Source organism: Convolutriloba macropyga, chromosome 1, assembly GCF_964194025.1.
Source record: "Convolutriloba macropyga chromosome 1, txConMacr16.3, whole genome shotgun sequence".
Lineage (NCBI taxonomy): Eukaryota > Metazoa > Xenacoelomorpha > Acoela > Convolutidae > Convolutriloba > Convolutriloba macropyga.
The window spans coordinates 21,877,916-21,893,120 of record NC_134468.1 but is presented as its reverse complement, the minus strand read 5'-3'; the positions used below and the strand labels follow the sequence as shown (position 1 = coordinate 21,893,120).

Here is a 15,205-nt window from a genome sequence, read left to right as displayed (position 1 = left end):
AATTTCCTTTTCTGGCTAGTGGTTTCTTTTTCCATGCGGCATTTTGACTTTGATTTTCTGTTTTTTGATATTTTTTTATCTGATATTCTTTCAAATGGTTTTCCCAATTCAATCATATTCCAATTTAGGTCGAGTTTTTGTTAAGTCAATAAAAATTCTTTGAATTGTAAGTCAGGACTTGTCCTGCAATATTTTTTTTGCTTCGCCGTGTGAAGCTCTTTTTCGTTTTACATTTGTTCGCACAGCAAAGCCGAAAAGTCAAATTTTCTGATTGACCTCTTTCCCTCACTAACGGAATTTGCGCGCGTGAGGTCATTTCTTACTCTCTAGCAAATGTATCAAAGTCATTTGCGTGATTAGATTTTGATCGTACGTGACGTTCCTCACTCTATAAAGTGACTTTTGCACTTTAAAATTTAGTTTTATTTTGAATTTTCTTAAGGTCAAGGAACTCTTATAGATAATAAAGGTCCCTAATCAAAAGGCTTCTGCGTAATGAATTTTAACAAGTCTTACTATTTTGTCGCTGAATTTTGTTACATAGCTTTTTGAGCGGCGTCGATAACTTTTTCAACTTGTATGTCTCTGTCTATAATGCGGCACGCAAGTCTATTCTTTCGCGGCTATTCTGGCGATCTGGCGGCCAAGTTGTTATTTTTGTTATTTGCTCTCGAACAAATGCTGAACGTTTAATTCTTTTATGCAAAACTGTTGCTCAATCGTTTTGTTCTAGAACATACTTTTCACTTCTCGAATGAATTTTTTTCTCTTGAGTTCCTCATTTTTGGTTGACCTAAACCGCGATATCATTCAGAAAATAACTCTGTTTCTAAAACAGAACCGTTCGCAAGAAATGTTTTCACATGGCTATGATAGAGGACTGATGAATGCGTTAGTCAATTACGCTAATTGTCGGGGGGTTCGAACCGTTACTTCGTCGTATTTTTTTGCCCCTAAAACGATCTAGGCTGCAGCCCGCTCTTCTTTAAATTGCCCCCGCCTGACTATCCATAGCAATGCTTCGTCGTTAGTCGGTTTATGATCTTTGCATCAACATCAAATTTTTATCTCGTAGTTTTTGGTCTTCGACCGAAAGATGGGAACTGATGACTTTTCAATGATATCTAGGACCCAAAAACCGAATAAATTGACTGACCGTTTACGAAACAACATTTAACGGCTAGAAAAGTGATTTAAATTGCAGATTTAAATTAATGTGATATTTACAGTTGATAGTTTTTCGGTCATGAGCGAATTGATTTTTCAAAATTTAAAAACGGGGTTAACATCAGAAGTTCAAGGACATTCGGTCACTCTGCAGGTTCCTTAGAACCTTTATAGTCTCTAAGAGCAATTCACAAGCAAAACTACATGGTCTGCTTTTATATTGTTAAATTTGTACCCCCACAACTTTCACTGCTTGTACATATAGGACTAATAGTCGAGTTTAAGCCTAGTAAAACTGTATAAAACATATGCGGTAGGAATTTGTTCGTCCGACCTGTTGTTTCGTGTAAATGTTCTGCGCCTCCCTCAGTGCTCTCAAATGGATTTCTTGGCATTTATGAGAGTCCTTTGTTAGCGTTTTTCTCCTTTTAAACGACTTTTCATCTGACTTTGTTATCTTAGCAATCTGACCTTTCATCTAGAGAAACGGGAGGAACTGTTGAAGCCCACAGAACTTAAGTTGCTGTGAAGTTATTCAAAAATATACTAGGCTCTTGGTGAACACAGATCAGCGGAACAGCTACGGAAGGTTAATTAAATTTGTAAATTAATCGATTTAGTTTTGGTCTCCGATTTGAAAAGGCGAAATAATTGAATTGAGTTTGTCGCTGCTTCCAGTTTGCAAAATGATGGTGAATCTTAATTGACGACGTTGGGAGGGTTAATCTCTTCATGCCTTGTTCTGAAGCGCACTATGTTTCAGTTTATTGCAGTTCTTTCACAAACTTTTTTAATTACCTTGGCGCTGCGAGACAACTGATTTCACAGCATAAATCAGATAAGCGGGAATTTATGGATTTCGTTGAGCTGGACAAAGTATAATTTTTCAATCAACAACATCATATAAACGAACGATGATCTTGAGTTGTTCAAAAGTTTAAGTGGACGAAATACTCATTAAGATTGCTGCATCTGATATCGAAAAAGCCGGTCTGTTCCATCTTTTCTTCCATTCGTTATATAAAGAATTATCTTTTTCTAGCTCCCAACAAACTCACAAACGCCAATATTCACCAGTTTGATTATTTCTACCATTGCGCAGACCGTCGAACTACTTCAGAGATTGCCTTTGATTACAAGAGCATTAGGTGCTGTTCTGTTTCTTTTGAGATCAATCACTGTTTCCCAAATAGTTGATACTTGCAAATGGCTTACTCTCTGCAAAGTGATTTTCAAAAGTCAATTCAAAAAAAAATCCCAGATTAATAGCGAAAACTATTGACCAATGTCGTTGTTACACCGCTTATCTTTGTTATTAGAAAAGCAGTTTTCTTTACTCGAGACTACGAAACATTGAGGTCGTCAGCATGGATTGCAAAGAGGGCACTGAACAATAACTCAAGTGGTTATTAACTTGAACGAGCTGTTTTTAGTACTAATCTATCTGGCGTTTGCTAAGGATTTCGACACTATTAGTTATGGTATTTTGCTTCAAATGTTATCCCTTTAGCGTCCCGATGGCAACTTTTCAAAACTTTTTCTACTTGAGTGATAGATCTGAACGTGTTAATTTTAATAGGACGTTATAGGATGAAAGTATAGTTTACTAGTGGATTTCCTGTGAAACTTTTTTTTGAGACCACTGCTTTTTCTCGTTTATATTCTTGCGAAGACATTTTTTTTAGCCAGAATGCTCACATTTCTGCTTTGCAGACCACACAATATTGTCATGTGCTGGAGGAGAAGTGTTGCAGAAGGACCTCAATATTTTTACTTGAGCAACCGAAAAGTTTTCCGCTTTCAACGCTTGAATGTTTGTTCATCTACAAGTATCTGAGAAGGCGATAGTTGTTTCAATATTGGCTCAAATTTTTTTCGAGAAGTTAATAACACACGTGACTTGGGTATAGCGATCTCGGGTAACTTTGAGTGGAGTAATCATTCAAGAACCGAGCTAGCGAACGGTCAGATGTTTTTAATTACCTGAGGCAGAATGTGCTGTACAGCTTGACGAACAGCGTTAAGTATTATTTGTGTTCTGCTTGGTTTGTCTGCACTGCTTTATGGCTCTCAACCTTGGTTTGCTGATATTAGCAAACACAGGTTATTAGTAATTTTGAAACATTTACGATGGTGCTGTGAAGGGAATGTTTACAACATACTTATTTGTTTGTCAAATAATGCTACGATATGTTATCAACTAATCGAACGAGATCTTGGCTTCTGTTTTTCATTTTATTGGGTGGTAATACGCGCATCAAATTTGGGTTTTTTTCTATCAAGGCATATTCTAAAACGTTACGTACTAACGTTGAGAAACATTTTCCTGTGAGCCCTACGAAGAAGCAGCTGACAACTAAATTTGTTAAGTGCGTACAAATCGAGACCTCCCGCGAACAATAAACTTTTTAAATTTTTTTTTTCGTCACAATACGTGACTCAAAGTTGGTCTATGAAGACTCCTGTAGTTGGTCTATGAAATACCGTTGAGCTTTTTGTCGTTCTAAGTTTGCAATTTTTAAGATATAATAGCTCAATATTATTCAACTTTGTTGCTATAGATATTTCTGCCGTGTTGTTTTAAATTCCATAAAATGGTTCACAATGGTCCAGAAAATCACACTGGAATATTTTGCCAGTCTTTTGAGAGTCAGTGTTTTGAGAGCCATTCCTCCGATAACTTCCTCAAAATAGTGGAACTAAACTGCAGTTGATGGTGAAACGAGCATCTACGGAGCCTATCAATTTGTAATTGTTAATTTAGGCTCTGGATCTGTAAAAGAGAAGATGCTCTTTTCGAGCTGCAAGAGCACATTCCTACAACTGCTTGCTAGTGACGTCATTGGTCTGGCCATCGACAGAAAGGTGGAGGTTGATGTGAATGATGACAACATCACTCAAGAATTCCTCCTATCTGAAGTCAAAGTGAAACAGGCTGAAATTAAGAAAAAATTCGAGAAGCCCAAAGCGCCCGGAAGACAACGAACCAATCCTAGGGCGTAAACTTTGTTGTTAAAATATGTCTTAATTTAGAAGCGGGCGAGGTGATTACTACTGAGGTATCAGAAAAAATTCATAAATTGAATTGCCTATTAGTACGATTCATTAACAGGATTTTTCCTATTTAAAAAAATTGAAAGAATGGACGCACGCTTGTAAATTAGGAGCACTATATGACTGCTTTTCGGCGCTATTGATGCTTTCTCTCGGTCGTCAGACCTTGTTTCAATTCAGTATTACAACTAGAAAAGCAGTTTAATATAACACTTAAACGTGTGATATAAATAAAATTGTCTATCATCTTGAGCTTATATTTATGAAGTAGCATAATTTGATTTCTGCATCTTCCAATAAATTGTGATGGCGACACTGCGAGGCTTTGTCAACACATACATGAAATAAAGCAGCTATCACTGTTTCGGTTTCCGCATTATAATATTGACAATCACGTTTATAAAGTACTAATGTTTTATTGATTTCGCAAATATTGCGTAATGGACATATTCGAATTGGGCTCAGGTTTGGACAATGGATATTGCGGAAGGGATCACCTTGATTAAATAGAATTGATTGCTCTATCCTAGCGCAGGTATATTTTGTGTACATTTATTTTTATACCTAGTGGAGTAATCGACTGCACTTGCTTCGCTGCGGTTATGCTTTGTTCCTTCATCATGGAATTCAATTCATTTCTTTTTGCCAAAATCACTAAAAATTCAATATTTCAGAATTTACTTTACTTTGAAATTGTCGAGATATTCACAGCCATGCCATAAGAATACTATTTTTACGTATTATATTGAAATATTGTATTTGAGGATAGTAATTATCTCCGTTGCAACTGGCGATTATATTCCTGTTAATTGGATTGCATGTAAGTAAGCCTTGTTCCAGACAGTGATTTTGATATGTTTCAGATTAAATGCGATCTATTATACCTCCAAAGAGGAAGCTTGTGTTGTTTTATTGACTTTTCGGCTGATTTTTCCTCCATAGCTCGCCGTTGAGTTTGAATCATCTTTCAGTTCTTGAAAATGGAGGTAAGTGTTTAGTTGGTCTCCAACAAACCTTTAACTGCTTTTGTCCGTAACAATTTGACTTCTTTATAAATGAAATTTATCACGTGCGATATCGTAGTTTTTCGTTAAAACTATACAGCCCATTTAGATTTCTAGTTCTCTGCAATAGTTGTATGAAAGTCGGCAACCATATATGCCTGAACCTTACTAGCCTACCTACCTTCATACCAAAATTATGAAACCTTAACCTACTCGTCCTTAACCTTTCCTCTCTCGTCGTTTGCAGTTTATACCTTGCCAAAACATTCCCTGTCAACCTGACAAGTCAGTATTAATCCAATTAGTTTCTTACTTTTCGTGTTTTTGTTTTGTTTGTTTTCCTTCTACTGCTGGTGAAGACAATTGAATATCAATCAATTTGATATCTTGTGACTTCATGAGAATTTTTGTCGTTGGTTAATGACCGTAGAGTGAAATTGATGTGATAATTGAAGACAAAATGCTGAAATTAACGAAATTTTCAGTTTTTATGGGTGATCTCCTTTGGGCCATAGTTTCGTATTGGTATGCAAATGCTATTTTTGTGGCCGTGCTGCTTCTCGTTCTCAGTATCTGTCTTGAATCTTCCTTGAATGTGCACAACTGAGGCGGAGGCCGTTGTTGATTTATCACAGACGTAAATATTGAATTCTGGTGATACTGGTGAAGATGAAACTAATTTAAGGGGCCGCGTAGTGCCTCCCGAGTCCTTTGTCTTGAGTCTGAATTGATTTATCGCCTCTAAAAAACTTGAATTGAGGCATCTCAGGTTGATCGATCCAAATCTGTTATACTAACAACTCGCAAAAGCTATGCCATTCAGACCGAGATCTTGTAATATTATCTCTTGTTTGGTCGATGTTGTCGTGTCATCTGGGTTAGCTACCAAATGGAAGAAGTCTGCCTTAGGGCTTCATTTGATCCTAAAATTATTCTAATGTAGTTTTAGCTTTTGATTTTCATCTTACCGGATGTTTTCAACATATGAAAACTACCATAGATGAGGCTATGCCGTACGTACAGCTTGTGATTCTGAATGTTTTCACGTCTTGACGAGTTACTTCATCCAATGCTGCCTCTTTTGCTGCCAATTTTTTACGCTTGTCCAGAATGCCTGAACACCTCCAGATTTGATGTTGTAAGATACGTCCCACAATGCGGTCACTCTAGCACGCAGTTGCTGCAGTTCTGGATCTAGTAACGGAGAGTATGTGGAATCCAAACTGTTAGCTGGATGTAGAACAATGCTAGCTGTGGTCCCTTGTGTAAGTTTCATACATGTGCGTTCCTGATCGAAAAGTCCGTTTTCTTTCTAATGAATTACAGGTTAATCTCCTTTAGTATAAGTTTTATCTGATGCCATTTTGATTTGGTTATTAATGGCTGACAAAGAGTTTTGGTATTAGTTAATGTTTGTAATATTTGATTTTATTTCTGTGTTTTCTGGTAGTCATATAAATGACAGGTCTGATCGCTCTAAGCTATATTGTTTTATTCATTTCGTATTTCGGGTCGGAACCCTCTTGACTACTTTCTACGGCAAATTTGCTTATTCCCACGTGAACTCTTATTTGGATTGTAGAAAGGAGAAAGTTTGATTTTTTCCTGTGGTTCTTCTGATTGCTGTCTTTTTTCCAATTGCACCCATTTGATCCAATGTGTCAAAGCGTGTCTGTATTCGGTTGAACTACCTGAATGAACTACTAAAACTAACCTTACATTTTTGAAGTTTAACAATTTTACTAAACTTTACCTCACCTATCTGAAAGTTGGCAACCATATGTGCCTGAACCTTACTAGCCTACCTACCTCAAATTTCTGCAACCTTGACTGACTCATTCTTAACTTTTCCTCTCTCGTCTTTAGCAGTTTGTACCTTGCCAAAACTTTCCATGTCAACCTGACCAGTCCCTACTTATCCACTCAGTTTCTTTCCGTGTGTTTGTTGTTGTTTTGTTTGTTTTCCTTTTGCTGCTGATGAAGACAATTAAGTATCAATTCGTTTTTGAACTTCTGTGAAAAAATCGACTTCATGAGAATTTTTGTCTTTGGTTAATGTCCGTCGAGTGGAGTGGAATTGATTTGATAATTGAAGAGCAAATGCTGATATTGACGAAATTCTATAGAGGAGCTGAATTTGTGAGTCGTTTTCCTAAGTAATGCTTTGTCATTTTACCGTTTTCCCGCTTGCTCGTTTTAGTTTAATACTAATGCCTCACAAACCTCAGTTGATCCAACTGTTTCCCTCATCCATTGTTTCCTTTAACCGGTGAGGTGGGGGCAACAATGGATGAATTCTGAGAGTTTTGTTTGAAAGTTTGCGAGATGAACACTCCGGCAGATTCCCTCCGTTGCTACAAGATCCAATTGGAGGCTGGAAGGATGCTAGCTTTACTGTTGAGGCCGTCCATGCGTACACTGTTGATAACGGAGACGCTGTTCACGTAAGAGCTGACTTTTTGCTTTGACCAGGTTTGGACCAATAATGGGCGTACAGGTTTTGAATATTGGTAGGCACAAGCTTTTCGGGGCTGTGCTGCTTTTCGCTGTCAATATCTATTTTGAAGCTTCATTGCATGTACACAGCCGGGGCGTGGGCCGTTGTTAGTTTATCACAGACGTAAATTTTCATTTCTGGTGATACTTATGAAGCTGAATCTATTTTAAAAGGCCGCGTAAACAGTGTTGTTAGAGGCGAAAGCTATGTCATTGAGACGGAGAACATGTAATAGTATCTCTCGTTTGGTCGATGGTGGCTTTTCATCTGGTTTAGCTAGCAAATGGAAGAGGTCTATATTAGGGCTTCACTTGATCCTGAAATTATTAAAATGTAGTTGTTGCTTTTCATTTTCATCTTACCGGATGTTTTCACAGTTTACTGGTAGTCAATCTTTAATTTTGGGCTTGCTAGATGTTTTTTAACGAATGACATTGAAACCGACCTTTAAATAAACTGCTGCGAATTCTTTTTGTAATGGCATTCGACTTTCTATGTCCACTCTTCCTGTAAACAAGTTGTCGACGTAAATTTTTGTCCTGTTTGGCTACGGCTAGTTTTTCTGCTACACCCGCTATTGGGCGATTTATTTGCAAAGCTGATGAGGTTATGCCGTACGTAGAGCTTGTGATTCTGAATGTTTTCACATCTTGACGAGTTACTTCATCCAATGCTGCCTCTTTTGCTGCCAATTTTTTACGCTTGTCCAGAATGCCTGAACACCTCCAGATTTGATGTTGTAAGATACGTCCCACAATGCGGTCACTCTAGCACGCAGTTGCTGCAGTTCTGGATCTAGTAACGGAGAGTATGTGGAATCCAAACTGTTAGCTGGATGTAGAACAATGCTAGCTGTGGTCCCTTGTGTAAGTTTCATACATGTGCGTTCCTGATCGAAAAGTCCGTTTTCTTTCTAATGAATTACAGGTTAATCTCCTTTAGTATAAGTTTTATCTGATGCCATTTTGATTTGGTTATTAATGGCTGACAAAGAGTTTTGGTATTAGTTAATGTTTGTAATATTTGATTTTATTTCTGTGTTTTCTGGTAGTCATATAAATGACAGGTCTGATCGCTCTAAGCTATAAGTTTTCAGTTTTCAGCTCTAAATTTTCAGTTTTTATGGGTGATCTCCTTGGGGCCATAGTTTCGTATTGGTATGCAAATGCTATTTTTGTGGCCGTGCTGCTTCTCGTTCTCAGTATCTGTCTTGAATCTTCCTTGAATGTGCACAACTGAGGCGGAGGCCGTTGTTGATTTATCACAGACGTAAATATTGAATTCTGGTGATACTGGTGAAGATGAAACTAATTTAAGGGGCCGCGTAGTGCCTCCCGAGTCCTTTGTCTTGAGTCTGAATTGATTTATCGCCTCTAAAAAACTTGAAATGAGGCATCTCAGGTTGATCGATCCAAATCTGTTATACTAACAACTCGAATGAAGTTGTTTGCGCAAGAGCTATGCCATTCAGACCGAGATCTTGTAATATTATCTCTTGTTTGGTCGATGTTGTCGTGTCATCTGGGTTAGCTACCAAATGGAAGAAGTCTGCCTTAGGGCTTCATTTGATCCTGAAATTATTCTAACGTAGTTTTAGCTTTTGATTTTCATCTTACCGGATGTTGTCAACATATGAAAACTACCATAGATGAGGCTATGCCGTACGTACAGCTTGTGATTCTGAATGTTTTCACGTCTTGACGAGTTACTTCATCCAATGCTGCCTCTTTTGCTGCCAATTTTTTACGCTTGTCCAGAATGCCTGAACACCTCCAGATTTGATGTTGTAAGATACGTCCCACAATGCGGTCACTCTAGCACGCAGTTGCTGCAGTTCTGGATCTAGTAACGGAGAGTATGTGGAATCCAAACTGTTAGCTGGATGTAGAACAATGCTAGCTGTGGTCCCTTGTGTAAGTCTCATACATGTGCGTTCCTGATCGAAAAGTCCGTTTTCTTTCTAATGAATTACAGGTTAATCTCCTTTAGTATAAGTTTTATCTGATGCCATTTTGATTTGGTTATTAATGGCTGACAAAGAGTTTTGGTATTAGTTAATGTTTGTAATATTTGATTTTATTTCTGTGTTTTCTGGTAGTCATATAAATGACAGGTCTGATCGCTCTAAGCTATATTGTTTTATTCATTTCGTATTTCGGGTCGGAACCCTCTTGACTACTTTCTATGGCAAATTTGCTTATTCCCACGTGAACTCTTATTTGGATTGTAGAAAGGAGAAAGTTTGATTTTTTCTTGTGGTTCTTCTGATTGCTGTCTTTTTTCCAATTGCACCCATTTGATCCAATGTGTCAAAGCGTGTCTGTATTCGGTTGAACTACCTGAATGAACTACTAAAACTAACCTTACATTTTTGAAGTTTATTAATCTTACTAAACTTTACCTCACCTATCTGAAAGTTGGCAACCATATGTGCCTGAACCTTACTAGCCTACCTACCTCAAATTTCTGCAACCTTGACTGACTCATTCTTAACTTTTCCTCTCTCGTCTTCAGCAGTTTGTACCTTGCCAAAACTTTCCATGTCAACCTGACCAGTCCCTACTTATCCACTCAGTTTCTTTCCGTGTGTTTGTTGTTGTTTTGTTTGTTTTCCTTTTGCTGCTGATGAAGACAATTAAGTATCAATTCGTTTTTGAACTTCTGTGAAAAAATCGACTACATGAGAATTTTTGTCTTTGGTTAATGTCCGTCGAGTGGAGTGGAATTGATTTGATAATTGAAGAGCAAATGCTGATATTGACGAAATTCTATAGAGGAGCTGAATTTGTGAGTCGTTTTCTTAAGTAATGCCTTGTCATTTTACCGTTTTCCCGCTTGCTCATTTTAGTTTAATACTAATGCCTCACAAACCTCAGTTGATCCAACTGTTTCCCTCATCCATTGTTTTCTTTAACCGGTGAGGTGGGGGCAACAATGGACGAATTCTGAGAGTTTTGTTTGAAAATTTTCGAGATGAGCACTCCAAAAGATTCCCTCCGTTGCCACAAGATCCAATTGGAGGCTGGAAGGATGCTAGCTTTACTGTTGAGGCCGTCCATGCGTACACTGTTGATAACGGAGACGCTGTTCACGCAAGAGCTGACTTTTTGCTTCGACCAGGTGTGGACCAATAATGGGCGTACAGGTTTCGAATATTGGTAGGCACAAGCTTTTCGGGGCTGTGCTGCTTTTCGCTGTCAATATCTATTTTGAAGCTTCATTGCATGTACACAGCCGGGGCGTGGGCCGTTGTTAGTTTATCACAGACGTAAATTTTCATTTCTGGTGATACTTATGAAGCTGAATCTATTTTAAAAGGCCGCGTAAACAGTGTTGTTAGAGGCGAAAGCTATGTCATTGAGACGGAGAACATGTAATAGTATCTCTCGTTTGGTCGATGGTGGCTTTTCATCTGGTTTAGCTAGCAAATGGAAGAGGTCTATATTAGGGCTTCACTTGATCCTGAAATTATTAAAATGTAGTTGTTGCTTTTCATTTTCATCTTACCGGATGTTTTCACAGTTTACTGGTAGTCAATCTTTAATTTTGGGCTTGCTAGATGTTTTTTAACGAATGACATTGAAACCGACCTTTAAATAAACTGCTGCGAATTCTTTTTGTAATGGCATTCGACTTTCTATGTCCACTCTTCCTGTAAACAAGTTGTCGACGTAAATTTTTGTCCTGTTTGGCTACGGCTAGTTTTTCTGCTACACCCGCTATTGGGCGATTTATTTGCAAAGCTGATGAGGTTATGCCGTACGTAGAGCTTGTGATTCTGAATGTTTTCACATCTTGACGAGTTACTTCATCCAATGCTGCCTCCTTTGCTGCCAATTTTTTACGCTTGTCCAGAATGCCTGAACACCTCCAGATTTGATGTTGTAAGATACGTCCCACAATGCGGTCACTCTAGCACGCAGTTGCTGCAGTTCTGGATCTAGTAACGGAGAGTATGTGGAGTCCAAACTGTTAACTGGATGTAGAACAATGCTAGCTGTGGTCCCTTGTGTAAGTTTCATACATGTGCGTTCCTGATCGAAAAGTCCGTTTTCTTTCTAATGAATTACAGGTTAATCTCCTTTTGTATAAGTTTTATCTGATGCCATTTTGATTTGGTTATTAATGGCTGACAAAGAGTTTTGGTATTAGTTAATGTTTGTAATATTTGATTTTATTTCTGTGTTTTCTGGTAGTCATATAAATGACAGGTCTGATCGCTCTAAGCTATATTGTTTTATTCATTTCGTATTTCGGGTCGGAACCCTCTTGACTACTTTCTACGGCAAATTTGCTTATTCCCACGTGAACTCTTATTTGTAGAAAGGAGAAAGTTTGATTTTTTCCTGTGGTTCTTCTGATTGCTGTCTTTTTTCCAATTGCACCCATTTGATCCAATGTGTCAAAGCGTGTCTGTATTCGGTTGAACTACCTGAATGAACTACTAAAACTAACCTTACATTTTTGAAGTTTAACAATCTTACTAAACTTTACCTCACCTATCTGAAAGTTGGCAACCATATGTGCCTGAACCTTACTTGCCTACCTACCTCAAATTTCTGCAACCTTGACTGACTCATTCTTAACTTTTCCTCTCTCGTCTTCAGCAGTTTGTACCTTGCCAAAACTTTCCATGTCAACCTGACCAGTCCCTACTTATCCACTCAGTTTCTTTCCGTGTGTTTGTTGTTGTTTTGTTTGTTTTCCTTTTGCTGCTGATGAAGACAATTAAGTATCAATTCGTTTTTGAACTTCTGTGAAAAAATCGACTACATGAGAATTTTTGTCTTTGGTTAATGTCCGTCGAGTGGAGTGGAATTGATTTGATAATTGAAGAGCAAATGCTGATATTGACGAAATTCTATAAAGGAGCTGAATTTGTGAGTCGTTTTCTTAAGTAATGCCTTGTCATTTTACCGTTTTCCCGCTTGCTCATTTTAGTTTAATACTAATGCCTCACAAACCTCAGTTGATCCAACTGTTTCCCTCGTCCATTGTTTTCTTTAACCGGTGAGGTGGGGGCAACAATGGACGAATTCTGAGAGTTTTGTTTGAAAATTTTCGAGATGAGCACTCCAACAGATTCCCTCCGTTGCCACAAGATCCAATTGGAGGCTGGAAGGATGCTAGTTTTACTGTTGAGGCCGTCCATGCGTACACTGTTGATAACGGAGACGCTGTTCACGCAAGAGCTGTCTTTTTGCTTTGACCAGGTTTGGACCAATAATGGGCGTACAGGTTTCGAATATTGGTAGGCACAAGCTTTTCGGGGCTGTGCTGCTTTTCGCTGTCAATATCTATTTTGAAGCTTCATTGCATGTACACAGCCGGGGCGTGGGCCGTTGTTAGTTTATCACAGACGTAAATTTTCATTTCTGGTGATACTTATGAAGCTGAATCTATTTTAAAAGGCCGCGTAAACAGTGTTGTTAGAGGCGAAAGCTATGTCATTGAGACGGAGAACATGTAATAGTATCTCTCGTTTGGTCGATGGTGGCTTTTCATCTGGTTTAGCTAGCAAATGGAAGAGGTCTATATTAGGGCTTCACTTGATCCTGAAATTATTAAAATGTAGTTGTTGCTTTTCATTTTCATCTTACCGGATGTTTTCACAGTTTACTGGTAGTCAATCTTTAATTTTGGGCTTGCTGTATGTTCATTTTCGAATGACATCAAATCCGACCTCTTAATAAACTGATGCGAATTGCTGTGATTGCGTTTGACCTTTTATGTCGACTGTTCCCGTTAACAAGTTGTCGACGTATATGTCTGTCTCATTTTATAGTTGAAGGTTTGGGCCAGTTTTTTGTGCTGCAACCTCTAATGGGCGAATTATTTGAAAAGCTAATGTAAAACGTGTCATTCGGAATGTTTTCACATCTGTTGTTGGGTTACTCCATCGTGTTTTGGCTCTTTTCCTGCCCATTTTACTTAAGTTTGTCCAGATAAAGCCTGGACACCTCCAGCTTTGATGTTGCAGGATACTCAGAAGAATCTTCCCACAATGAGCTCACACTAGCACCAAGCTGCTGCAGTTCTGGATTCAGTGCCGGAAATTTTGGAAATCTAGACATTATCTCGAGACCTTTAGAGCATTCGGAAGGTCTCTACATGACAGGTGTGCAGGTATCTTCTAGATAAACTTTGACAGTAAAGCATTGAAATTGACAACTAAGATACGCCAATTGTGGAAGAAACCCAATTCAGTAGATGTAAAAACATGTCAGAATGAAACGTGATACGTATGCATTAACATAATCAGCTTCATTTTCAATTCACTCATAAGTTTTCGCTGAAAAGAATCAATTGTTGAACAGAGCACTTCACTGCGGGAGTTTTTGACGGGAGAAGTTGGCATCGAAAGTAATGTATTCGAAGCAAGTATTCATTGCAGTCCGTTAATGGGCCGGCCAGATTTGGCTTTCGGAAACGATGATGAAAGGCAACGACTACACTATCATAATGATAGCAGTCAATTGAATCTATAACCTAGACCAATTTCATTTCGTAACAAACTGTATGAAAAGCCTCCAGCAGCCGAATGAGGTAGGCAAACTGAAGTTAACCGTCTCTTCGTCCTTCGTTTGTGAGGCGCTTTATCGAAAGATTTTTAGCAGCTGTTCTGTAACTCAGACTGCAGCTAAAGCACTGAAAAGCCATTATACTGCCCGAAAACCTAGCATCATAATCATTGGGTGTGGAGCTTCATGTCTTTTGGGATGCATCAACAACAGATCGCCGCAGTCAAAACTAATCCGTTCAAGCAAAGATCTTGACTGCAAAGATCAGAGTTGCTTCAGGAAGGTGCTTCTGCGTATCACTTTTGGAACTTTGTGGAGCCGTTCTTGAGCCAAACTTGGCATCAGCTCTGCTTGACCAGCGGCTGCCAACATCAACAGTATACGCGAGGGCAGACTAAACACTAATACTTGCCTGACTACAGAATTTCCTCAGGACTGGAAGAAATTTGTTGCCAATGGAGCAGCAAAATTTCATGATATTGCTCCAGTCCGCATTTAGAGTTCGTGACAACGTAGGAGAAGCTGCCAGGAGAATTCCGCATCACGAGGAATCACAGGGGCCCTCGTTTAGATAACCGAAGACAGTCAACCAAAAGTAGACGAAAAAGAGCAGCTTGAAACGGACAAAAAATGATGAGGCACTTCCCAGGGGAATATCTTAATAATTCAGATCAACATCGTAACAACATGCGTGATCTTCATTCTAGAACTGATGCAACAAACTGAGTAAACTCGTGTCACAAGAGAGCTGGCTAGTATTCTGTAGAAGACAGCCACTAGCAAGAGCTTGTCTAGTCGGCAGAACAAGTGCAATTAAAGGCTGAGGAGCGGGTACTTTAGTGGAAGGGAGGAACGGAATAGTAGCGGAAGGAGTCAACGTTTGTTTTTGGCCGAAGTTGCTGGTTCGTAAACTGTTGCTTCTACAACTGTGCTGCACTCTGTAGAGGTAGGTACCGATTGCT

General features: G+C 38.7%; 2 protein-coding genes across 4 annotated transcripts in view; both read left to right on the top strand.

Moving 5' to 3' along the window:
* The window catches only part of LOC142336474 (twinfilin-1-like), a 31,896-nt gene extending 26,995 nt beyond the window's left edge, over positions 1-4,901 (top strand). The window contains exon 3 of the mRNA XM_075385348.1: positions 3,932-4,901. Coding sequence (XP_075241463.1) covers positions 3,932-4,170 — 239 coding nt within the window. The 3' untranslated portion in view covers positions 4,171-4,901. The remainder of the gene's footprint in view (positions 1-3,931) is intronic.
* A 162-nt stretch (positions 4,902-5,063) lies between these two features.
* The window catches only part of LOC142336463 (TBC1 domain family member 17-like), a 50,099-nt gene continuing 39,957 nt past the window's right edge, over positions 5,064-15,205 (top strand). For all 3 annotated transcript variants that reach the window (XM_075385335.1, XM_075385325.1, XM_075385316.1), the window contains exon 1: positions 5,064-5,207. In XM_075385335.1, coding sequence (XP_075241450.1) covers positions 5,202-5,207 — 6 coding nt within the window. In that variant the 5' untranslated portion in view covers positions 5,064-5,201. The remainder of the gene's footprint in view (positions 5,208-15,205) is intronic.